The sequence below is a fragment of the Rhamphochromis longiceps genome, linkage group LG4, assembly GCF_057381845.1.
Source record: "Rhamphochromis longiceps isolate RC_006_pf linkage group LG4, R_longiceps_female_GT1.1, whole genome shotgun sequence".
In the NCBI taxonomy this organism is placed as follows: Eukaryota; Metazoa; Chordata; class Actinopteri; order Cichliformes; family Cichlidae; genus Rhamphochromis; species Rhamphochromis longiceps.
This window is the reverse complement of record NC_140560.1, coordinates 32,875,078-32,899,710: the sequence shown is the minus strand read 5'-3', so window position 1 is coordinate 32,899,710 and position 24,633 is coordinate 32,875,078. Positions and strand designations below refer to the sequence as shown.

The 24,633-nt window shown below is 40.8% G+C and overlaps 1 protein-coding gene across 1 annotated transcript; it reads right to left on the bottom strand.

Moving 5' to 3' along the window:
* Nucleotides 1-2,352: 2,352 nt before the first annotated feature.
* On the bottom strand, nucleotides 2,353-23,191 carry map3k3 (mitogen-activated protein kinase kinase kinase 3). The gene is made up of 17 exons (XM_085404597.1): nucleotides 21,783-23,191; nucleotides 16,645-16,734; nucleotides 16,051-16,172; nucleotides 13,186-13,226; nucleotides 12,647-12,746; nucleotides 12,090-12,203; nucleotides 11,743-11,863; nucleotides 10,968-11,101; nucleotides 10,514-10,587; nucleotides 10,251-10,318; nucleotides 9,767-9,862; nucleotides 9,454-9,615; nucleotides 8,578-8,726; nucleotides 7,241-7,372; nucleotides 6,571-6,700; nucleotides 6,240-6,417; nucleotides 2,353-5,027 (listed from the first exon to the last, which is right to left on the bottom strand). The coding sequence occupies exons 2-17, from the start codon at nucleotides 16,646-16,648 to the stop codon at nucleotides 4,799-4,801; spliced, it is 1,854 nt and encodes a 617-aa protein (XP_085260723.1). The 5' UTR covers nucleotides 16,649-16,734; nucleotides 21,783-23,191; the 3' UTR covers nucleotides 2,353-4,798.
* Nucleotides 23,192-24,633: the final 1,442 nt, after the last annotated feature.

Genomic DNA, 24,633 nt, shown 5'->3' with positions numbered 1-24,633 from the left:
AGGACTTACAAAAAGAAGGGGTGTGGGGCAGAATCTTAAAACTGAAATGATCTCAGGCCAAGGTAAAACTGCAGCCAGCTAGGTTTGACTGCTCTGGCATTTTGCGTCCAGAAACCCCAGTGTGAACCTCTCAGCTACCATTCTTCAACCTGGCTGATGTCTGAATGTACATGGCCACATACCAAACTGAATCCTGACCAACAAGCTGGAAATACAACTATCTCAGCCCCACCTTCATCACTACATCAAGGACAGACAGGGTTTAAATTAAGGGATAGGCCTTAATCAAAGCTAGGTGCTTTGGGTTTAAAAAAAAAGTGTTACACCCACAAAATGATGTCCTGCAACAAATTAAACAAGATGAATTTAACCTTTCTGCATTAATCCTTGTGAACATGAGACTTGCATCCCCCAACGACTATGCAGGTGGGGAGAGTGCTTGATTGTGTCCCTCACACCCCTGCTGCACTTGTTTGGTCAGGACAAATTATACTTTTTAGTGACTTTGCATAATTCCCTGCATAGTTGAGCCAACTCAGACACTGATATTGTTAGGAATATTAAAAAACAACAACATAATTTAATGCAGATTTTATTTATGCCTAAAACTAGGCGTATTTCTTGTCTGTAAACTGATCCTCATGGTGCAGTATAGTTTTCATTTTACTCCTTGTCCTTCTTGAGAGAAATTATTGTACATGAGATTACTATGAACCTACCATATCTTTACATTTACCTGGTGTGCAGGGCTCTTGGCTGATTAACTGAGACTTGTGGAGGGAAAATAAGTAGATTTAATTTTCTGCCATTATACAAAAATGGTTCTTTCCTTTATATAAAAACATCCTGTTATAAGTTAAATATTAAAAACATATAAAATTCTTAAACCTACTTCCAATTTTCCCTACTAGTCACATATAATACAGGGGCACTGAGCTCCTTTAATTTATATGCTTAATTAAATCCCATCTAAGGAGTGTGTGGAGCGTGCCTGTCTGTCTGAATCTCCTACTTGCTTCATTCAGCTTCAACGGTGGGAAGGTTTTCATACTTCGATTATTTCCATAACACTCCCCCCCCCCCCCCCCCCAAAAAAAAGAGGACTAATTGGGGAAAATAAATGAAAACACCTGTTTGTGTGCAATAAACAAAGGATCTGAGCACTCTCCCACTGCTGGTACTGACTGTAGGCTGGTGCCGATGGAGACTTGACAGTTAAAAACAACACAGCTGAATGCTTGGGTTCTACTGAAGCTGCAAGGCCTTATGGGAAAAGGGTTTTAATGAAAATCAGGGGGGCTTAACTGGGACAGACTGAACAGCAATATGACTCAGCACCACTAGGTCCAAACAGAGCGTAGCCACAAAGAAGACGTCAGAGAGACGGGGTTTAGAGCCCAAGCTCCAGTCTGCCTGTCAGCAGGAATGCTGGGGGCCCAAATACACACAGATAGCTCTGCTTACCCTACACATCACATAATGAGGATGGCACTCAGATAACAACCCAAGCTTCACTTGATTATACTCAGGTCAGAAAATCATTAACATGTCAGAATTTACAGCCTCATTAAAGACAAGAAAGAGAGGGCACGCTAGAGTTTTTGTTGGATAAGCGTTAACATCATCAGCTCACAGTAATAATCCTAACCTTCAGATATTTAGAGGCCTCGTTCTCCATGTTTAACAAGTTGCAAATACTAGTTACTAAGTTATCTAGCAGACAGAGATGTCATTAGTTTAGCAAAGTATTTTGATAGGATGAGAATACTACAGGATGTGCTTTGACAAACAGTTTTGAACCAATTAAAACCAATGATAATGGTTTCCTTATGGATAATCTATGCAGCACATTTGTGGTAAAATGATTAGTTGAAACAAAAGAAAAGAAAGCTGTCATTTACCCTAAAATCTCACTCTACACTATAATCCCATTCTCAAAAAAAAGTGAAAAGACAATAAAAACAAAGCCTCTCAAAAGTAAGGGAATGTCTATATGACACCAGTTCACGAAAAAAAAAAAGACCCTTTGTTCGATACAGTCTGTTTATCCATCTCACAGGCGGACACGGCCTGTAGAAATCTCTTCTTCCTGTGTCTGCCTCCTGCTTTCCCTCATGAGAGGAATGAAAGAGCCAAACGAGAGGAAGAAACAGAGCGAGGGAGGGAGAGAAAAGAAAAACGAGCGCATCAATCAAGTAGCTTCTTATTGCCAACAATGAGCTCAGTCTCCTGTGTCCCTTCATTTACAGGACTCACTGGGTTTGGACAGGCTCGTCCTCCCACGCATATAAATACACTGATAACAATTAGACAACATATTTAAAAACTATTTATTTGTTTTTGAGACAGGGAAGGACATATATACAGTATATATTTATATATAACATACTATTCTTTTCTTGCTGTAAAATAAATTTGATACATTAGACTTTGCACTGCAAGTCTTGTCATGATACATATAATACATTTACATATATTGATTTCTACCAGCTAGTCTGTATTCATTTGATCATCCTAGGGTCCTTAATTTCTTTAAAACTGCATCACTTAAAACACATTTTAGCTGCCTTTAGCATGTAGCAGCCCCATAGAAATAGTTTTCTATTACAGTTACGGCAGTAGCAAGCTTATTGCCCAGAAAAATCATTTAATACTGGACTCGTCTGAACCCTGGGATAAACAAAGTCGTCGTCTGGGTTGAACAGCGAACTCTGACATTCAGCGCTGGCTCTGATCCTGTTTGTCTTTGGCTCACACACCACTTAATTATGCTTTAATAACACTGAGTTCACAGAAAAATATTCCTAGAAATTTCTTTTGTAAGTTAAACCCCTAAAGGTTTCATTCATGTGTCTCCTAGATGAGTCAAAACAGTATGGCCAATCATGCAAATTTTCCATAACCTGTCAGGTAATACTGCCTTCAAAATGTATAGCTAAGGATGTGTGGAAACATTTTTCTGCACTGGAACAAAAACCAGGCAGCCTGAGTTCGTTTTCCATCCATTTTTCATTTATAAACCCCATTTCTGAAATGTCTGCAAAACCAGTTGCTTTCAATGAGTCACTTTTAACAAAACTAAGTCCTCAAAGTATCATTAGCTTTGACAGAGTCTGAATATAAAAAATATATTTAAACATATATACCTATAAACATCTAACTGGAGTGGACATGGGGATATAAATACAAGTGAAAGAATTTTCACATTTGAAGTTAAACAAACCAAAACATCACAAACATTCCTTTTATAGAAAAGTGCATCTGATTTAAATTGATCTTTACGCTAAAGCTTCTCAGTCAGGGAGGTCTGGGCCAGACACACGTGAACACGAAGAAGGCCCATCACATTAAGGCCTTTAGTTTGACTTTTCAAACAATAAAAAGCGTCATCTGATTTACTTTTATACATACAAGGTTAGTTTATCTACTCCTGCTCTGAGATACAGCAGGAGGATGTCTGACAGAAAAATTAGTTACTACGAGGTGAAGTTCCACCCTAAACATCCCTTAAACTGTTTATTACATTATTCAGCTCAGTCCCCAGACTGTATTGAAACGCACTGATTTTCTGAATTTACCTGAATGCATTAAGATGGCCTGAAAGAGTAGATATTGTTCTTCTACCTGAAAACTAACTGTTAGAAAAATCTCTCTTAGATCAGGCTAAGCACCTGCATTGCTCCTGTTTGCACCTCTCACACATGAAAACTAGTTTCAAGTGAAAGAGCGAAGCATGTCAAAAAAACAAAACACCTGGCAATCGTTGAAAAGTTTGCTTCAGAAATGTAGTTTCTCAAAATTAAACTTGAGTAAAAAACTAACTAATTTAAACTAATTGGTCAAGTTGGGAGTAACGTGCGTTTCTTACTTTAGCCGCACACGACAACTCTTTGGCAGTTACAAAGTCTTGATTTCTACTTCATGTTTTAAAAAGATTTTTCTTATATATTCTGTTCAAAGACTGCAGGATGACTATTTTCCAGATAAACTAATGTTAGATCCATTCAAATGCAATAAACAGAAAAACAAATGACCCTCATAGTTGTGGAGGATCATCGTCTATTCAAGATAATATCATCAGGCTTTGTGTATTTGTGTCCTATCATGATGTTATCCAAATTTCCTATCTTCCCTTTTACCAAGATAACTAAACCATCCTAAAACATCTTAATTTTAAAGGGGTAAAAACTGAAAAAGTGCATCACAAATAGCTTAAAAAAGAGAGATTTCTTTGTCTCAGAAAGATGGAGATGGACAAGATGGGGAAAACAGAACAGCGATCCTGTCCATTTAGCGACACTGTGGTTCAGCTTACACTTTCGGCTCACTGTAGCTTTAAAATGAGCCTAAGCTGCATGTTTAGATTTAAATACTTAAGGATATCTGGTATTTCTCATAACTGCACAAGTGAATGTAAACATGGGAGCTGATGCAACTGGTGCTTGAGCCTTAACTACATCATTCTGCCTTTGGAGTGCATCATTTGGTGTGTGTGACTGTGTGAGCTTGAATCTATCAAGCTACTTAATCTGTGTTTTGTTCCCCCCTTGTGGAGACTCTTGTAAGAGCACATACTGGCATTTCTAAGGCTTCGTGTTGACTGCCATGGTCAGTGTTGTTTGTGTTCTTTGGATGTGCTTGTGAGAAATCTTCTTTGAAGTATCTGAGTCCTGGAAGAAGCTCAGTGCCCTTAACACTGACATCTCAGTCATCTCTATGTCTGGATTTCTGGGATCTTAAGGAAGCTGCACATGCTGCTGAGGCTACTCTGTGGTTCAGTTCAGAAACCACGCAGGTCTCAACACAGTATCTGGGAGAAAGGGTGTCTGAGCAGCTCCTCAGCACTGGGCCTGTGTTTGGCTTCCACAAAAATGCTGCGGATGAAGTCCCGTGCCTGGTCGGACGTGTGCGAGGGCAGAAGCGGGTTGGTGGGCTGGGTGGCAATCTTGAATATCGCTGCCATGGCCTCATATTCAGCCCACGGTGGCTTTTCTGTCAGCATTTCGACCACTGTGCAACCAAGACTCCTACAAAAGACATACACAATAAATGTAACTTTAATATGACTTACAGTGGAGTCTCAAAACAAGTTGAAACAAATACCACATTTTTTCTGTGCGACTCACTCCTAAAGCCTTACAGGAATGTGTTTGGTGGAAACTTCGACACACACTGTCTGCAGATGGCCTCTGCCACCTATCTGGGAGCATTACTCTCCTTCCAGCACAAACTGAAAACCTGGAACATACCAACTTCTGTAATGACCTGTTTGACTGGCCTTCAGCCAATCACATCACTCGCCTGGTGGGTCACCACCCAATTAGACTGCATGAGGGAATGTGGTCTGCTGTGTGTGGGAGTGTAGTAGAAAGTGGGTTTCATACAGCAGGCTCCTCACTCAGTGTTTTCTTTTGAGAGAACATTGTTACTCCTGCTTACCAAGTAATAGCCTGGTATTTTCACACGTCTCAGCCTCCCCATTCCCTCATTGTGTGATCCTAATTTCATCTTCAAGTGTTTCTGCCCAATAAACTTAGCAGTTTGTTACTTCAATCAAGGTGCTTCATGTGTTTGTTTCACTCTCACACAAGTTTCCAGCACCAATCGCAACAACAAACACCCGATTATTAGTGAATAAAGACTGCTGGTGATCTCATTCACTACTGCAGCTACTGCAGGAGCATATCTTAGCTGTCACTGGGACAGAGGGGGTACATCCTGGACAAGTTGCCAGTCTACTGAAGGATTTGGGTAAAGATACATCTGTATGTAAAATAAGATTTCCGTGACCTGACAACATTAAACCTTGCTTTTTTTACTCTATGTTTAATGTGTAAGTTGATTTGTTAACTGAGAGACACAAAAAACTGAAGTAGAGAATGCTTCATGTATGGATGTTGCTGTAAAGAAGCAGTGTACCAAAAGAATAAAGCAAGGAGGCATAAAAAGATGTACTCAAAGTGCAGTCCTTGAGTAAATGCACAGATTAAGAATATAGTTCTTGTAGTTTTAGTCATTATTTTGTGCCCCATCTAACGCATCCATGTCAACACCAAAACCTGTACCACCATCATGCATTTGTATCAGTTCCATAGTTTCTACTAAGCCTCTCTCTCTTTCTAGCAAATAAACTGTATGTCAGCAAGCCTTTTGAAACGGTGCAGAGGTCAACTTCAGTTTAACACACCGCCTTGATCAACTTGGACAAAACTAAACTGAAGTGGATCTTTTGGTCTTACCAGACATCAGCTTTCCTTCCGTAGCCCTCTCCACTGATCACCTCCGGACTCATCCAGTAGGGGGTGCCGGTTACAGAGCGTATGCCGGTGCCAGACATGCAGATGGTCTGGAGCCTTTTGCTGGCACCAAAATCTCCAAGCTTCACGTTTCCCGCTGAATCCCGCAGGATGTTGGCACCTGAAAGCCACAGTTGATATGAAACATGCAAAATATTACATGTCAATAATCATCATCCACACGCAGTAAGAACCAAGCATCTCATTATAAAATACTAAACGTTTTCTTTCTGCAGAGCATGATGTTTCAGTATCTGCAGTTTAACAGGAATACCTTTGATGTCCCTGTGTACAATCATGTTGCTGTGCAGATAGGACATGCCTTCCAGTATCTGCCTTGTGTACTTGCGGGTGACATTTTCTGTCAGGGCCCCATAGGCCTTCAGCTGATCTTTGACAGAACCCTGACAGGAAGAAATCACAGGTTTTACATGGTAACGCCTTAAAACAACAGCTTAACAAGTCAGAGATAGTGAATGCAATAAAGAGTAAAGACAATGAGCTAAGAAATCAAGTTAAAAAGCTGAAGATGACAGAAGAATGAAAAGGAAACAAACATGTGTTTCTCAGCCAGTTATTCAATAACAAACAACTGCATATGAGTAAAGAAAAACATTATTTTACTTTCCCCGCTTAAGTAAAATCACACATTGTCACTTTCTGTCACTAGTTTCTAGAATAGTTAAAAAACAAAAAACTGCCCAGTTACTGTGAGCTACAGTGGTCAAATCGCTTTACTGAATAAAAAAAATATGTTTATATTGTCAACACAGCAATGCAAAACATTAACTCGTGGACATTTGTGTCTTTGTTGCCCTCGTGCGACTGGTTTCAGTCCTACATGCAATGGAAATGAACACACAGCCTGCGATTGAGCAAATGATTATCATGAAAACAATCACTGCTCTGCCTGAATCTGTAAAATGAGAGCTGCTGAGACTCACCCCCGGCATGTACTCCATGAAAATAGTGAGAGTTTTCTCATTGTGATCCCTCAAACAACCGTAGTACTGAACAATGCGCTCGTGATGTAGGTTTTTCAGCAGCTGGATTTCGCACTCTAAAGCGCTGACCTCCTGCACAGAACAGTGAACACAGGGAAAATTAAAAACTGAAGAAAGGGCAACAAATAACAGAAAATCTATAATTTTTCAACATCTTTGCATTTTTATGGATTTGCAAATTGCACAATGTGGATTTCAGCTACAGCTAATTCCCGCCCCAGACCCTGTTATATCAGTTAGCATTACACAGTCATCATAAACAAATGCAGCCATAAACAAATGCTACTTTTTCTTTACTGCATGTGAAGTCAAGCCAAAAGTGGAAACTAATGCAGGGAGTCAATAAAAGCCAACAGCACAGTTCCCTAAAAGTAGTTCCTGTGTTTACTTCAGAGAATTAGGCCACAGCAGAGAGAGAGAGACAGAGAGAAAGGAAGAGTAGGAACTCAGAGGGACACAAACTAATCCCCAGGTCCCAGCACTGAAGCTGCTTTAACAGAAGCAAATACTGAATCACATTTGCTACAAGCAGGAGGTGGGAGTGGGGGTGTGAAGGGGTAACAAGAGGTCAATGCAATGCTGACCCATCGCCCCTCCGTCACCACTGCAATATCTGGCTGCTCTCAGATACAGGAAGTGACAGTGCGTGTTTTCTCTGTGGCAGACAGGAAAAGAAATTAAAATGGGGAAGAGGGGGGTTGATGGTGGAAGGACAACTTCTACGATGCATTCCACTTTTAGTTTGTTGATTTTCCTTCCAGCAGGTTTTTATTTTTGTCTCGGGGGATAAAATAAAATTGGAAGCTTGAATCCAGAGCCGTAGCTAAACTGTGGATGTTGGTTGATTTATTAATCCCATGCTCAGCTATTCCTGCTAACAATCTACATTCCAGCATAATGACCCGAACAGATTATCGTATGAAGTCACACTTGGCACATTTTCAGCTGGACATTGGTCCCGACTCATGACTTGTCAGTAATGTGCAACCTTGAGTTTGACATTAAAAAAAACAAGAAGAAAAAAACGATTTCATCATTCATGAGATATACAGTAAAAAGAGGATGTGATGTAACCTTCTGACAAACAATTTTAATGTACAAGCAAAAGCAAGAGTTTGCAAATATACAACATGTGAGCATGACAAGAAAGTCACCGTGGAAATAAGAGTACCAGGGAGAGAAATAGTGAGAACACCCACACACGTGAAAAAAAAAAAATTCTGCTTATGAAGGTATGCATAACCATCCGTGTCAATGAATATCTCCTAGCTCCTCACCTTACTGGTCTCAGGACTGTCAGGATCAAACTGGACTTGCTTGGCAGCCAGCTCTCTCCCAGTATCTACATCATAACACAGGTAAACCTGACCAAACGCGCCCTGGCCCAGAAGCTTCCCTCGGCGCCACGTCACCGGAGCACTGGGCGCTGAAAACAAACAGACAAAAAACAAAAAACAAAACATTTGTTGGTTGTTGTTTTATGTATCCATTCATTCTCTTCCACTTATCCTTTTCAGGGTCGCACGGGGCTGGAGCCTTTCCCAGCTGTCTTAGGGCGAGAGGCAGCGTACACCCTGAACAGGTCGCCAATCTGTCGCAGGGTTAACACATATACACACCTCATACTCACATTCACACCTATGGGCAATTTAGATTTTCCAATTAACCTATCCCCACTAACTGCATGTCTTTGGACTGTGGGAGGAAGCCGGAGTACTCAGAGAGAACCCACACAAACACGGGAAGAACATGCAAACTAAACAGACAGAAAGACGCCAGCCTAATGGTGGAATTGATCTCAGGACTGTTACACAACTTCCTTAAATGGTCATTTCCAGTTACAATTTCAAATCCAGTCTTTAAGGCAGACTTGGCTCCAAGTACCCGGAGTTAAAATTGTCATTTGACCGAACTTCCTGTCAAATTTAGTTACAAGTTTCATTTACCGACACTATAATTTTGCTCCCGTGGGTGATTTTATGAAGAGGATGAAATCAAATGGTTTTTTTCTTTATGATGCAGTATAACAGGAACTATCATGATTGAGATAAGCTTCAGCTGAAAAAAATAATTAGCGCTGTTGACTCATTTATTCACCTCTGTCACAAGCACTGCGTATGAAGTTTTTTATTAAAAAGTTGTGTTTTACTCACACTTATGGGGAACAGAACGATCCTGGGGGCGTAGCCTGCCTTGTGCGTCGACCTGCTGCCAGCTGCCCAGACTCTCCTCACTGCCGTTGAGTGACCGTCTTGAGGGCACTAGAGTGAAAAGGTTCCCCTGAGGGCGACGAATCCGTGGAAACGTTCGGCGACCTTGAGGAGAACAGGAAAGAGTGCGGCTGATTCTAATATAACATTGTGAATGGTGAGACTAAGGAAGGCTATACTACAGATGGAGGCAGTAGGAAAAAAATTTTACCTACTTGAAAAATGCTACATATATAGTAGATATCATTAATCTCACCTTCACTGTTGTCCTTATAAGGGAGGGACACAAGGTACCTTCGAGGAAAGGTGCCTCCCTTCCCTGCAACCCTGTCATACACATGATTCTCCCGATCTGAAAACAAACACCCAGAGTGTCATAGCTCAGCAGGAAGCTGCAGTTGAACAACAGTTTAGTTAGCTGCACGGTGTCACGTACCATTAAATTTAGCTTCTTTGATACTCTATTTTGTAGCTTGTACTTACAAAAAATGCTGTTCATGTAAGCTTGCAGTCAGTTTACATTATCACTGACAAGAAAACACTGATTAACAAAAGTAGATAACAGATAAATTATTATTAAATGATTATATTGTGTATAATATAATCTTTACCCAACTTGTCTTCAGGGCTTTAAAGACATACTAAGGTATTGACTGAATGCACACATTGTATGTCTTATTACATGAGTGCTGTAATCATCTTTCTATATAGGTAATGGAGATACTTGGCTTGGCTGTTACCTGAGCACTCTTGACGATTATCAGGGTAACTCTTGGCTCTGTGCATGCGAGACTTCCTCAGTGAGGGGCTGTGAAAGAGGAGCGGGAAGGATGAAGACTGAGGTATGTTCAGAAGCCTTCCCATAATGAGCTAAGCATTTCATCAGCAAAACATTGCATTTATTTTATTTTCCAAATACCAGTAGTTGAAATGTAATGGAGAAGCTCCTGGTAGGAGGCATCAGTGTTAGTTTTACATTTAGCAGGCAGAGCCTGTTTGTCACCTGTCTGAGTTGCTGTCCAGAGACTGGCAGCTTCCAGAAATTGAGTTCTCTGCACTGCTCCAGGGATCCAGCACCTGCACAGGGCACAATGGAAAATTCAGAGTGTCCGTTTTTATGCGCGTGTGGTTTGCGTACACACAGGACTATGTTTTTGAAAACTTTCATTTTCTGTAGAACAGCTGCACTGGAAAATGGAGATGAGCAAATCTGGGGAATTCATCGAGCACTTAGTTCAGCTTTTTATTCCCAAACTTAATTTGAACTTCTTAGGAACATGTTTACAAAATCTCATCATGTCAGCCTCACAGCCCATTAAAAACCAAAGTCGGAAAAGATCTTAATTGAATCTCATAGGTAAACAAATCTTAAAAGTCGTAATCACAAAGACACAAGATCCATATGATTTCTATTATAAGTTTTCTTTTCCCCCATTATGAATAAAGAGATGGCTCACGCATTGATCGCTGGTTTCTGGGATGAACTCTCCCTCACTGTTTATGCTGGTGTATGAACCTTGGCGGGCAATCCTCTGCTGGCGTTCAGGGACGTAGCCAGGAGGTGGGGAACTACGCCCTGTGTTCTGAGAACCTGGAATCAGTCAGAAATGATGTGTATTAGCAAGTTACATGTTTGCCTGATTTTAAAAATTGTTAGGCTCTGTTCCTCTCAACTGAAACTAATTTTTATTTTCCTGTACACATGAAAGTCGGACATGTTGCTGTTGAGACTACAGTCAAAAAACTCGATGACACATCCATGTTGTAATTTTGGGGGTTTTCTTCTTGCTGACCAACAAAGATAAGGCAACAATGAGAACTAGTTTCAGCATTTAAACTTGTTATGATGCAAAGCTCTCAAGCCTTCTAGGAGCTACTTTGACCCCTCCTCTTCTAGAGGGGGAAAAAAAAAAAATCCTAAAACAGACCACTGGTCCGCCACACTAATAGCATTCTGTAATCTGATTGGCTGCTGTCCAGCAGGCATCGTCTAGTGATGGTGAACAGGAAAAGGAAGAGGACCCATTGCAACAAGGGGAAGCAAAAGAAACACCAGTACAAGAGAGTAAAATAAGACAGGCAAGGAAATCAAGGCACAACAAAAATATCCATAACTGATAATTCAGTAACTCTCAGGAGATATAATCCAGTTCAAGTCAATCAGATCTCTTTTTTTCTCAAATGAGTAAAATTGTGAAGAACTTTAAATAGACCAGAAATCACAGTATTTACCAGTTGATAGGTGACGCCCCCTGGGCTCGGAGCTTTGGTACACTGTGCTCACATCTCCAGTGGAGTGGGAGGATTTGATCCTCACCTGCTTACATGGCACGTGGTGGGAAGGAGAGGACGCCTGTAGTTTGGGAAAAGATAGGAGAACAGAAGATGTGAACAATGCTTTAACACATTTAACAATTTCCTCATGTCATCAAACCAGTTAGTGTCGGTAAATCAGGAACTTGGGTATTTCAGAACATGGCGCTGTGGTGGAGAAATGGTAGTGATGCAACTGTATGCTGTAAATGCACGCCCCTGTGTGTGTGTGTGTGTGTGTGTGTGTGTGTGTGTGTGTGTCTTACATTGCTGTGCTCCTGAGTGAGAAGCAGTATCCTGATGCTCTTCATGTTGGAGCTCCGGTCTAGTAAGTCGATTGCCTTGTCAAGGTCATCCTGTCCTCGCAGAGGAATGGACAACTGCCAAGAAACCAGACAACAAAAAGAACACACACATTCAAAATGACATGGAAACAAATTCTTGCCAACATTTACAAGCATACACAGGCTGCTGTTCAAACGTAAAATGCACGAACATTAAATCAACACAGAAAACAGACATGCAGGAAGGCACAATTGAGCGAATGAGAATTGGAAAGTTGATAACGGATGATCCATTACTCATGTTTCCATTTACCAAATTACTTGCCCTTCCTCAAAAGAGGATTTACAACTACTATTTAAGAACATAACATCTTAAGATTTAAAGTACAATTTGAATGATGTCACGGTTTCTTCCTGCATCTTTTACTTGACTCTGAACATGTCTCGACTCAACGATCCGTCAAATTCTTGAGGAAGGAGCAGCTGTGGGTGGGTGGTTGGGTGAAGGGGGCGGGGGGGGGCACAGTATAACACTTTACCTCATTGTTCATATAATGCAGGTCTAGCTGCTGGCCAAAGACCGTCTTGACTTTCTGCTGAATTTCCTCAAACTGTACAGGTCGTCCAAAGACCAGGATCCTGCAAAAAGAAAAGCAGCAATGAATCATCCAGACAAAGGGATTATGAAAGATTTACACCAGTTGGTAAAGAAACTGCATTAAATTACGTGCACACATGCAAACAAAATACACAAGCTGATGTTTTGAGTGTGTGCAGATTTTTCTATGTACACCTTGCATATTTGTGGTTTATGTTGGCAGTCGCTGGCTAACCACAGTCCTTTCCCCTTCTCTTCTCCAGCTTACATACCAGTCTGAATGAAGTGTGTGTCAGACTGTGAGAAGTGCTCTTTCATGAACTGGAACATGTGACAACAGCTGCATGCCTAAGTGAATGTGTTTATGTCTCCTCCATAAGTTATTAGTCCCTCTCACTTGCATATGAATGTATACTACTGGAAAGCACGATAGCCACACATTCACAACATGCATGTTAATGCAAACCACGCCAAACTCACCTCCTCTCTCCTGAGAACTCAAACTTTATCCTGACGTCGTCCTGAAAGAAAGCAGAAATAGCAAGCTCAAAGAGTGCTAATACAGTAATGTACAAAAGTCTCAAGTAACTTCTCATTTCTTTATATTTTGCTTTCCAGGAGCCAGATTTTCTGGCAATTTTTTAAAAAGTGAGCAGTGGTTTGCTAATCTTAATGCAAGTCTTTAAAAGATTTTCTTTTGGAGATTGACTGCTTTTTCACTCATTATTTAGACCAGTTGTCGTTGTACCTGAACCTTTTCAGAGAAATGTTGTTTTACTCAAAGTTGTATCTACACATAACTAACAACTTAGGAAAGAACCTATTTTAAATTGCGTCTTCTGATTCTTTGTTACTAGCGGCCCGGTGGAAAAGCACATAATTATTTCTTGTTTCTTTACTGAATCTATGTAAAATGCCAATGAGAACAAAGTTTAAGCCCTAAACAGAATTCTTACACCAGTAAAATGATTCGCGAAGAGCTATATGCTGCACACTTGGCATATCTTATGCAGTGTGTCCTTAAAATTTTAAGGAAACTAGACAAGCAGAACAAAAATTAGGTGGCAAAGATTCGGATGAGTCATGTCTTTAAGAAATAAGAAAAAGAAATCAAATTTAGACCTGACACAGGCCTTTGCATTTTGTCCTCCAATTGATCCATCTACTGTTCACTGAACCCTGATCAGAAATGGTCTTAGTGAATAGCTGTCAAGAAGCCATTCTTAAGGAAGGGAAACAGGGAGAAAAGCCTGAGGTGTGCCAGACTCCACGAGAACTGGAGTGAAAATCAGTGGCAACAGGTCTTACAGAGTGATCAATACAAATTCCAAATTTTTGGTTCAAATCGTCAGTACGTGCGTCAAATGACGTCAGAAAAAAGGGCCAAGAATGAGTGTCTACAGCCATCTGTAAACCACAATCAAGGCTCTGTCTGGTTTGGGGCTGCAGCCAGTGGTGTTGGAAATCTTGTCAAAACTGATGGAATTATGCATGAAAAAACATACTGTCAGATTTTGATCCACCATGCAATACCATCTAGAAAGTGTGTGATAATATCCCCAAACACACTTCCAAAGCATATAGGTATAGAAAAAACACAATGAAACTCCAGCAGTCATGGATTGGCCTCCTCAAATGATAGATCGTATTATTACTGAAGTGGCGTGGAATCAGACAGAAGGCAACAAAAGGCAGCCAACATCCTAAGAATGTCCCTCAAGACGTCTGTAAAATTATTGCTGAAGATTAATTAAGTAAATTACAAGAAGGCTTGCCTAAGAGAGTTCAGGCTGCACTGAGGAGTAGTGGTGATCATACCAATTAGACTTCACCTGTGGGTCTCACACAAAGCCGAGCCAATGTGTACCTCTTTCATTTCTTAGAGAACTTGCACTCGTAACAACTGCAAATAAAGTTACCGAGATTACATGGATAGCCAAGCAGAGAGAGAATTTCTTGTTATAATTCTACAGGAAACAAACTTATTCACCTTCTTGTAGAGTTACATGAGGAGATTGCTTCCTGACTGACCATCAGAAAACATGAAGCTACAGCCAGGATCCGACTGGAAACGGAGAGATCAGCTAACATGGTCCTGTCCAAAGGTAACAAACTGCACCTACCACCAGCTCTAAATCTTACCAACTAAGTTATTTCCCATTGCTTTCATTTGGACAAAAAACAAAAAAAACAAAGTGTAATACTGGAAATTGAGGACAAAACTACAGCTTAGGATTCAGGATGCTGACCATTAACCCATGAACAGCAACAACCCGGGTCAAATTTAACTTGGATGTATTTTTCTCTTTTAAATATTGTCATATCACTACTATTACTATCCCCCACAATTTGCATTATTATATCCCGGGCAAAGATTCTTCAAACAGCCCACGTAAAACTGTGAAATGAGGAAGAATTTGTTTCCTCTACTTGTGAACTTTTCCATTCTACCTTTGGACAAAACTAGGGTCCTTGCTCCCTAGTGTCCAATTTCTTTTGTAAACTTGTCAGGTGCTCACATAAGCTTTATATATACACACACACTGTACAGATAAAAGTGAAGTATGTATATCAATCTTTAGATGCAACTTTTGCAGGAATGGGAACGAGTTTTATTTCCCAGAACGTTGCTTTGGGCAAACACCAAGATTAAATTTTAGGTGGGCCAAGTGCCACTTTTTCTTTTTTCTTTTTTAGAAAAGCTAAAAAATTATTTGCCAAATTGGTGGTGACTTTGGAAATTCATGTAATTTTGCTAAAACTATGTACCATGTGCGTCAGGAGAAATACTAAAAGCATCAAAAAATTTTGCCAAATAGTCCTGGACACTTACACTGAGCTCTATTAAAGAAGTTTTCTCTAATAAAAATTCTTTGCTTGACACATTTGTCCCCCCTGATCTCTAGACTCGGGGTTTTAAATTGAATTATAGAACAATTTATGTTTATTATGTTATGATTATGTTTATTAAACTCATTTCTCACTACACGACTTAGAGAAAATATAGTCCTTCAAAACACAACATTACAACGGATTCATTTAAGACAACAACTGAGGAAGCAGCTTATGAAGACAAACAAATTTATAGGGTTTAACCTTTGTTTAGACCTGTTTCTAAAGGGTCTTGCCTAATAAATGACAACTTTATGTCTTCAGAACTGCATTGCAAAACTCACCTTATGTGTTTTTAGACTCACAAAATCTTGATGTTGTGTATTCATATTGGATCAGCATGTTTTGTTTTTGATTTGTAAGATTTTAAGTTCTTCAGTTTCATTAATTTTCTGAAATTTTAGATAATTAATTCTTACTTTATAGCCAAATTGCGATGGACTGATGCTGTACCTGTCTGTTGGCCTGTGCTGGTGTTTTGGGTTTACCGCTGTCATGAGACAACACAGGCTGCCGCCGCGTCATCTGGAGAGCAACGAGGTCCTTCATTATAGAGTGGAGAGCCTGCCTCTCATCTACAGGGGAAAATAGGTTGGCAAAAAGCAGACAATTAGACAGTGGATTAACAAATGAGTGGTGTGAGCACGGCACAAAGTGAAAGACATATGAGCTCTGCACTAAAAGGTGTGAAAAGACAATCAGTCATCTTTAATTGCAGCTTTATTGAAACTATCCTGTGACTGAGTATTGGAGGCTTGAAAGAAGTACTTTGTTTTTGATAGCCTTATTCCCACATTTGATCTCAGGGCAAGTTCTGTCTTGTCTGGAAAAGCTCACGAAAGAAAAATATTCCCCTTGTATAGCTTGGACAGACATCATACAGCCCTGGGGCTGAACCAGACCCCTATCTCCAGAATGCTGAAAACCAGTCCTCTTCACCTGACTGTCTGGAGAAGCAAGTCACACCAGCTATGCCCTCGGGGATGGTGATTGGTGTGTTTGTGTCTGTTTTTAATGTTGTTTAGAAAACTATACTCTAAGACTTACTCATTGTGGCGTTGTTTGTGATCGAGGTCTACAAACCAGTCTTCGGAAACTTGCAGGGTTGCCTCTGCTGTGCCAACCAACTCCCAGAGCCTTTAGTGGTAAACACAGAAATCAATTAGTTATGAGAATAAAGCATGCAATAATTGAGGTAAGAACAGATAAGACAAAGGGCATCATTAAAAACTTGCACTACCTTACTGGTAAATGTTATTGGAGACAATAGAAAAAAAAGGAATCGCAGAATAAGACCAGAACGCTGGCATGACAAAGAACTTGTTATATTGTACCCGTCTTATATGAAATTACAGTAATGAAATTACACATTAGTGTTTAATGTGTTTCAGAGAATCTCTTTTTCATTTACAACACAAATCTCTTCTCATTCCTTGCAGGCACGTAACTGAACCCTGCAGACCACAGACCTAAAGAGTTTTTCTGACTGCAAGGCTAGGCGAATGAGAAAGTGTGCAGTGCATGTGAGAATGTGTATTGTGAGTTTGCCCATGAGAAAGAATGACAGTTGGAAACGGCTGAAATTCAAGCTGCCCTGGCAGTGATTATTCTGGCTTTGTTCATATGGGAAAAATGTTCTTTGTGAGGAGTTTTCTGCTGTTTCAAGTAACTACCAGCTTTAAACAGCCTCCTTTGCACGAGCTGCAAAACTCAAAGTTGGTTGTGTCATAACTCCATTGTTGATGTTAACAAGGCAATATTATCAGCCCTGCTCAAGGCGTCAACAGCATTATAAACTGAGGCATTTCCTTCAATGGAGAGGGTTTCCCTCATATTTGTACCAATAAACCATGGAATTTAAACTAATTCGGCAAAGGCAAATACAAAGCACTTTAGAGTTTCTTGAGACTTTGAGGTCTCAACACAAACTTCGTTTTCACAAATGCCCCAAATAATGAGTAAATATTGTTCAGTCAACCAGATACAAGTGACTCACTGCCAGCAACTACAGTTTAAAACAGCTGTTCCCCCAGAAATGCACCGACTTGTTTCTCACCCAGTTCTGATACCTCAATGTAATATCTGGTGATATTATGTAGAAACTGTGTACCACACAGCACCCTTAGGAAGATGTTTATGACCAGAAACTTGAACCCACACTTGACACATGCTTTATTTTTCTTGAAATATACTGCAGCAAATCAATCCCTCTACACAAATTCTATCATTAGCTGCTGAGTAAGTCTTGAAAACTAAGGACTGGTTTGATTTAGAATATAGCTGTGACTAAAAAAACCCCAGTCAAAGAAGGTCAGACAAGAAGCTGAACAGTGTCTGAGTCTGGAGCCAACAGCAGAGGCTGTCCGTCTGTATTCTGTAGTCAAAGGCTGTCTTAAAGGAAAACAAGAACTCGAGAAACTCTACTGTACATGAAATAAGCAGCATCGGCACCTGAGGCAACTCATTGACTTTGTGGCTTTCTGGGTAATAATCACCCACAGGAATGCAGGGCATGTCCGTCTGTGGTCGCCGGAGCGTTGCCACATTGCTTTCAAGCTTATGCTACTCTCAAGTTGCCCTGCCAACAGTGAAGGTGCCAAATAGTTTTGTCCTGCAGTCCTTGAACTTGTTTATAGCATCTAATTCCAAAGTAAATAACACTGAATTTATGCAGCGTGTATTTCTCACTGCTGCATTAGTGTACAGACACTTGAGGTAACATAGAGCAATTACCTCATGCATTACCTAAAAAAATGTGTGAGAAAGAGAACAGTCAACACAGTATTTAGAAACAAAACCTCAACTCAAGTGGTCCTTATGGTCAACAGCACAACAACAAGCTTCTCTGTCAAGTCCCCAAGCTACCCTCATCTCTCTCTTGCTTCTCCTGATTTTAATTACCTCCCAAGTGGAATTCGGGGAATTCAATGGAGAGTAAAGCTGCACTGTACCAGTCCAGTCAGCTGTGCCTGCTTTATTTTCCTTGTATCGCATTTCCAGGACTAGCAGGATTTACATGGATTTTCCTCCACCCTCTCTTCTCTGTCTGCTTTAAGAGGTGTTTAGTCTGAGGCTGTTTTTCTCAGCCACAGTCCTCTGTCTCAAGCCCGTGATGCATTAGGACTGAGGGCTTCGCAGCAAAATCCCATGGCCTGATGTCTGTCCTGTTTCAGGTGCACATGTGCTTTTCATTTAGTGCAACCCACCACATTTAAATATTGCAATCTCAACAAAGAGCTTGTGCTTGTGTTGGCTACGTGAAGTCTTAGAACGTCCTCTGTAGTGTTTTCACACATGGAAATACACTGAAAGTCAAAGCTTATGTACAATGTACATCAAAATGTTCATTGTGCATGTTAATATGAAAACCACCGAAAAAGATTTAAAGACAGAAAGCTGGCACCTTCTGTTGCATTCATGGATAGGCTTGCAAAAGTGTTGTGAATAAAGACAACTTTGTTTTAAAGCTAATATACTACTGTATATTAGCTTTAAAACAAAGTTGTCTTAGTAGCAGGAGTTGGCAATCAAAGTCAGATGTATCCAGCAAATGGGCCCATTGCTTACTCCTCAATACAAATGTGACAAAAATTAAACTCTAACCAGGATGGCGTGGGGAATAGCCTATAGTGAGCTCTGTTCTAGGTTCATAGTTGCATTTAAACCTAGCCTTTCAAAGCATCCTCTAATATGTCTCCTCTCAATACTTCATCATGCAAAATATTGCAGTTAGTAAGCAATTGCATCACTCATTATCAATTCTCTCTTTTCCTTTAAATAGTAACATGAAGTCATTCAAGGTTAGTTTTCAACAGTAGTTGTTAAGAAAACAAACTTACATCTGCAGATACACAAACGTTACTGTGTATCTGGAAGTTCTGACACAGAAGTCCTGACTTATCGTCCATAAAACAGATTTATGCTTTTATATGCCCATAACTAATCTGGCCCAAAGACTTCCCGTATTGACTTAAGTTAAGATAAACTCTGTCAGACTTAAATTTAGACCTTTGAATATTGTCAAACGGCTATACTTGAGTGTAGGTGTTCATTGCCATCTCAGACTTCACTGACACACTCTCTTTCCTGTGCTGCTCTGGAATTCAGATCAATAAAAATAACTGCACAGTGGAGCTTTGGGTACAAGTTATTAATTTAGCTGTTGAGTTGATTTTTGTTCAGTTGTTTTATTTAATTTTACCTGCAGAAGGGGGTATGCTGCAAAATAGTACAGCCACCCCCCCCCTTCCATGAATTGCCACCTTATCATGATGGAGGGGTTTGTGTGCACACATGATCCCAGGAGCTATGTTGTTGAGTGCTATTTGCCCCTGGTATGGTCTCCCAAAGCAAATTGGTCCTGTTTGAGGGGCCAAACTAAGAGTGATTCACAAGATGAAGGAAAAACAAACAAACAAACAAAAAGGGGCATGGATACCCTGGGATAGGGTTACTGGGGTCCCACCCTGGAGTCAATCGCTGGTTGGGGGTTAAGTTTGGGAGGAAGGGGGCAATCCACAGCAGTGATTTGGTCAGGCGGATTGACTTTGTGATTGTTTTTGTTATCAGACCATCTGCCTGTTGCAGTTTGTGTTGGACACTCAGGTAAAGAGATGAGCAGAGCTGTAAACTGATCACCACCTGGCTATAAGTTAAAACAGGTGGTGGTAGAAGATGCTGGACAGACTTGGCGTACCCCAAACGTATAGTGAAAAACACGGGTCTGAGAGTCTGGGGAGGCAATGAAGCAAGACTTTCGGTCTCACTTGGCAATTATGGCAAACTGTCAGGTGACTCAGGAAGGGGAAGCAGCTTCCTGCTCACGCTGTTTACAATGGGGATGGGGTTCTGCTGACCTCAATAGAGGATATAGTCACTTCTCAAGCCCACTGATACACCTTCTGCAGTAGAAGCAAAGTCTGGGGACAAGGAGGGGTGACTGGCCCATTACTGTGACTGATTTTGAAGTAGTCAAAAGCTCTTTAGTGGTCGAGCCCCTGGGGTGGATTAAATTTGCCCCGAGTTCCTTAAGACTCTGAACTTGTGGCTGTCTCGTTTGACATGCTTCTGCAGCATCACTTGGAAGTTTAGGATGATGCTTCTGGCCCTTTGTTGCAGATTCTGTTCATAACTTTTATGGACAGAATTTTTAAGGCATAGCCACATGGCAGAGGGCTTCAGCTTTGGCAACCTCAGGATCACGTCTCCGCTCTTTGCAGATGATGTGGTTTTTCCGTACTAATCAGGCAGTGATCTCCAGCGTAACATGGGTTGGTTTGCAAGCAAGTGTTAAGTAGCTGGAATGAGAACCAGCACCTCCAGGTTTGAATCCATGAACCTCAGCCAGAAAAGGGTGGATTGCTGACTCCAAGCCAGGGACGAGTTACTGCCTGATGCTCTCCCTTATTGAAAAGATGAGGAGCTCAGTGATTTGGGAGGGACTCACATCAGAGCCACTACTCTACTATTGATAAAAGCCAGTTGAGGCGGTTTGGGCATCTAACTAGAATTCCTCCAAGTCCTGTGCTAGGAAGGTTTTTTTGAGCCAAACTGGGAGAAGGCTCCAGGGTAGAAAAAGCACACACTGGAGAGATAATGTCTTGGCTGACTTGGAAATGTCTCAGCAGTCCCCCAGATGAGATGGAGTGCCCACGCAACCCGAACCGGATAGATACAGAAAATGGAACAGAATGGAATGACACACATGCTTGAGGAAGATAAGCTATTAAATTTTGTAAGCACAGCTGTTATATATTCACTATGGAATATGAATTTAATTTTTTTTCTCAATTAAAAAGGTGGAAAGCTGAATGGCATTTTCAACCCTGACTGATTAAGACAAGAGATCACACACAAATCATTTTAGAAAATACTACAACTACAATCAATATTCATTTTCAATTCCCTCCAGCTTTTTATACCGTCAATTTCTTAGACTTTATTCAACTAATTCAGCAAAACAAATAATTTCCAGGACATAGCCTATTCAATAATAATAATAATAACAATAACAACAATAATAATAATTAACCCGACCCACGTAAATAATTAGAAAAGTTTACATTTCTGTTTTTGGCAGACAGATATAAAAAATATTTCAAATATATACATTTTTTCCCTGTCGCATGAACACAGCGCATAATTTACACCTGTCACTACTCTCAGGTGTAGCTCACAACCCTCACCTGTAGAGTCGGCAGGTCAGGTCAGGTCAGGTCAGGACCGAGGTTCTCCCGCGTACAGCCGACTGGTCACCGTAGTCTAGCGGCAGGAATGACGCAGTAGGTCCAGCTGTTGTTAACGTCCATTAGTGTCCTCGGTCAGACCAACACACCAAAGAGTGTGAGTGACTGTAAAGGTGCCATCGGCGGGGCTGACCCCCCCAGGTACCGGGGCTTGTCTTCTTTAACGGAAAGTTAGATCACACACACAAACCGATTCTTTCCAGGTTGTAAAAACAAGCACGGTCACAAGAGGCAGCTGTAAGCCTCACAGAGAAAATGTTCCGATGGGAAAACCTACATCAAACAGCTCCAGCTGTGGCCCAGAGGCAAACTTTTGCGCCGTTGTAGCCTCGGATCCTTGGAAAACTTAAATTTCCAAAACATCTTTAGAAGTCACACTAAAAATCGATGAATTTAGAAATGTATTCAGAGCCGTGTCCCATTACAGTGTTAAATACGAACAAAAGCTGCCAAACCAAAGTGTAACAGTAACCGTATGGCCTGTATGAAATCCATTTGTGGGTAGCAGCTCGCCAGAGGAAAGACCGTACGATTTCCGTGATTCTGATGGCCTCTCTTCCTGCTAAGTTTGCAGATTTTCCTCGACCGTGGTTCCAGGTTTAAATCCACAATATTCTAGGCAGAAGATGTTTTTTATTCTCATTGTTGCATTGAATATAACTGCATCGCATTGCAACGTGATTGATGATATAACATAATCGGGGAAGAATACACGAAGGCCTATCTGGCCTATAAAAATGTGCAGATTAATTTAATTGAGATAGCACCGTTCTGGGTTCAGACTTAAAAATAACAGACTATTGGGACATTGGCAGAAAAAAGTACTACATTTGAGTTTATTATATACTTTAACCAGATGCGTTATGTCATGCGAAGCCAAGTAAGATAAAGTCCATCGATGTTTAAACTTCGCAGGGCTGCAGACTCTAAAATTGTAGATCCTGGAGTATTCATATAAACAGCAAAGTGATATTTAAAAAATAAACAAAAAAACGTACATTAGACGAGCTCGGTCTGTTTTTAGCGACAGTAACAAAGATGTCGTTTGTTGAAAGGAACCAGCGGTCGTCCACAACTTTTCCGAACCAAAACAAAGCAAGAAATAATCTTCAGCTGAATACGTCAAACTTCCTGACAGAAAAAATATCGCCACCGGAACCAGCTTTTATGCTTCCAAGAAGTCAAGAAAACGGCTCGAAAAGGTTGTATCCATGTTTCCCAGATGCTTCACTGTCCGGCATCCAAACGCAAGTAATAACGATGATTTAATCCCGGGGGGATTTCTGACTCCTAAACTATCTAAATTAGAGCCGAGCAGCCGCGGGGACGCGCTGTTACTCGGTGGAAGTCTTCTTTCTGGAGCGCGCACAATATTATTGGAGGGGCGGACCAGCTGTGACGTCGTGAAGCGTTTGCTGCCGTGAAAAAGAGTTGGGAAATCCGAAATTCACAGCTTTTAATTTAACAGTCCTCATCCGTCTAAGAAGTCATCCAATGTTTCCTTTAAGATTGAACAATAACGTGCATTCCCTGATTGAATTTAAATGACACGTTAGAATAATCTAACGTGAAGTATTTGAAGTCAAGTATTTTCATTTTATTTTTGTTTCAGCAGTACTGGACCTGGAGCGAGTGGAATACTTATGTAAAAAGGTCAACGGGTTGTACTTTATTATATCATAGGATTATTGTTGCATGTATTTGAAACATTTATTGCGCAGTGTAATGCAACAATTATACAATATATGCAATTTATCTAAAAGAAGCAGAAACACGCTCGCGCGCGGGCGCACACACACACACACACACACACACACACACACACACCAGTCAAAGGTTTGGACACACACAATCCATCACTCTCCTTCTTGGTCAAATAGCCCTTACCGACCTGGAGGTGTGTTTGGGGTCATTTTCCTGTTGAAAAATAACTAACTAAATGCAAACCGGATGGGATGGCATGTCGCTGCAGGATGCTGTGGTAGCCATGCTGGTTCAGTGTGTCTTCAATTTTGAATAGATCCCCAACAGTGTTACCAGCAAAGTCCCCCCACACGATCATATTGCCTTCACAGTGGGGACCATGCATGTAGAGACCATCCGTTCACCTTTTCTGCGTTGCACAAAGACACTGTGGGTGGAACCAAAGATCTCAAATTTAGACTCATCAGACCAAAGCACAGATTTCCACTGGTCTAATGTCCATTCCTTGTCTTTCTTGGCCCAAACAAATCTCTTTGTTTGTCGATTTTCCTTAGTAGTGGTTTCTTAGCAGCTAAGTGACCATAAAGCCCTGATTTGCACGGTCTCCTCTAAACAGTTGATGGAGAGATCTGTCTGCTGCTGGAACTCTGTGTGGCATTTATCTGGTCTGTAATCTGAGGTGCTGTTAACTTGTGATTTCTGAGGCTGGTGACTCGGATGAATTTATTCTCAGCAGCAGAGATGACTCTTAGTCTTCCTTTCCTGGGCTGGTCCTCATGTGAATCAGTTTCAACGTAGTGCTTGATGGTTTTTGCCACTGGACTTGGGGACACATTCAAAGTTTTACCAATTTTCCAGAGTGATTGACCTTCAGTTCTTAGAGTAATGATGGACTATCGCTTCTCTTTACTTAGCTGATTGGTTCTTGCCATAATATGAATTCTAACAGTTGTCAAATAGAGCTGTCAGCTGTGTATTAACCTGACTTCTGCACAACACAACTGATGATCCCAACCCCATTAAGAAGGCAAGAAATTGCACAAATAAACCCTGACAAGGCCCACCTGTGAAGTGAAAACCATTTCAG

What these genes read in the sequence shown, in the direction of transcription:
- map3k3 (XM_085404597.1), bottom strand. An exon ending in TGCATTATATGAACAATGAG is followed by an intron (nt 12,204 to 12,646) that starts GTAAAGTGTTAT and finishes GTTTCTTGGCAG; the next exon opens with TTGTCCATTCCTCTGCGAGG. An exon ending in TTATAAGGACAACAGTGAAG is followed by an intron (nt 9,616 to 9,766) that starts GTGAGATTAATG and finishes GTTCTCCTCAAG; the next exon opens with GTCGCCGAACGTTTCCACGG.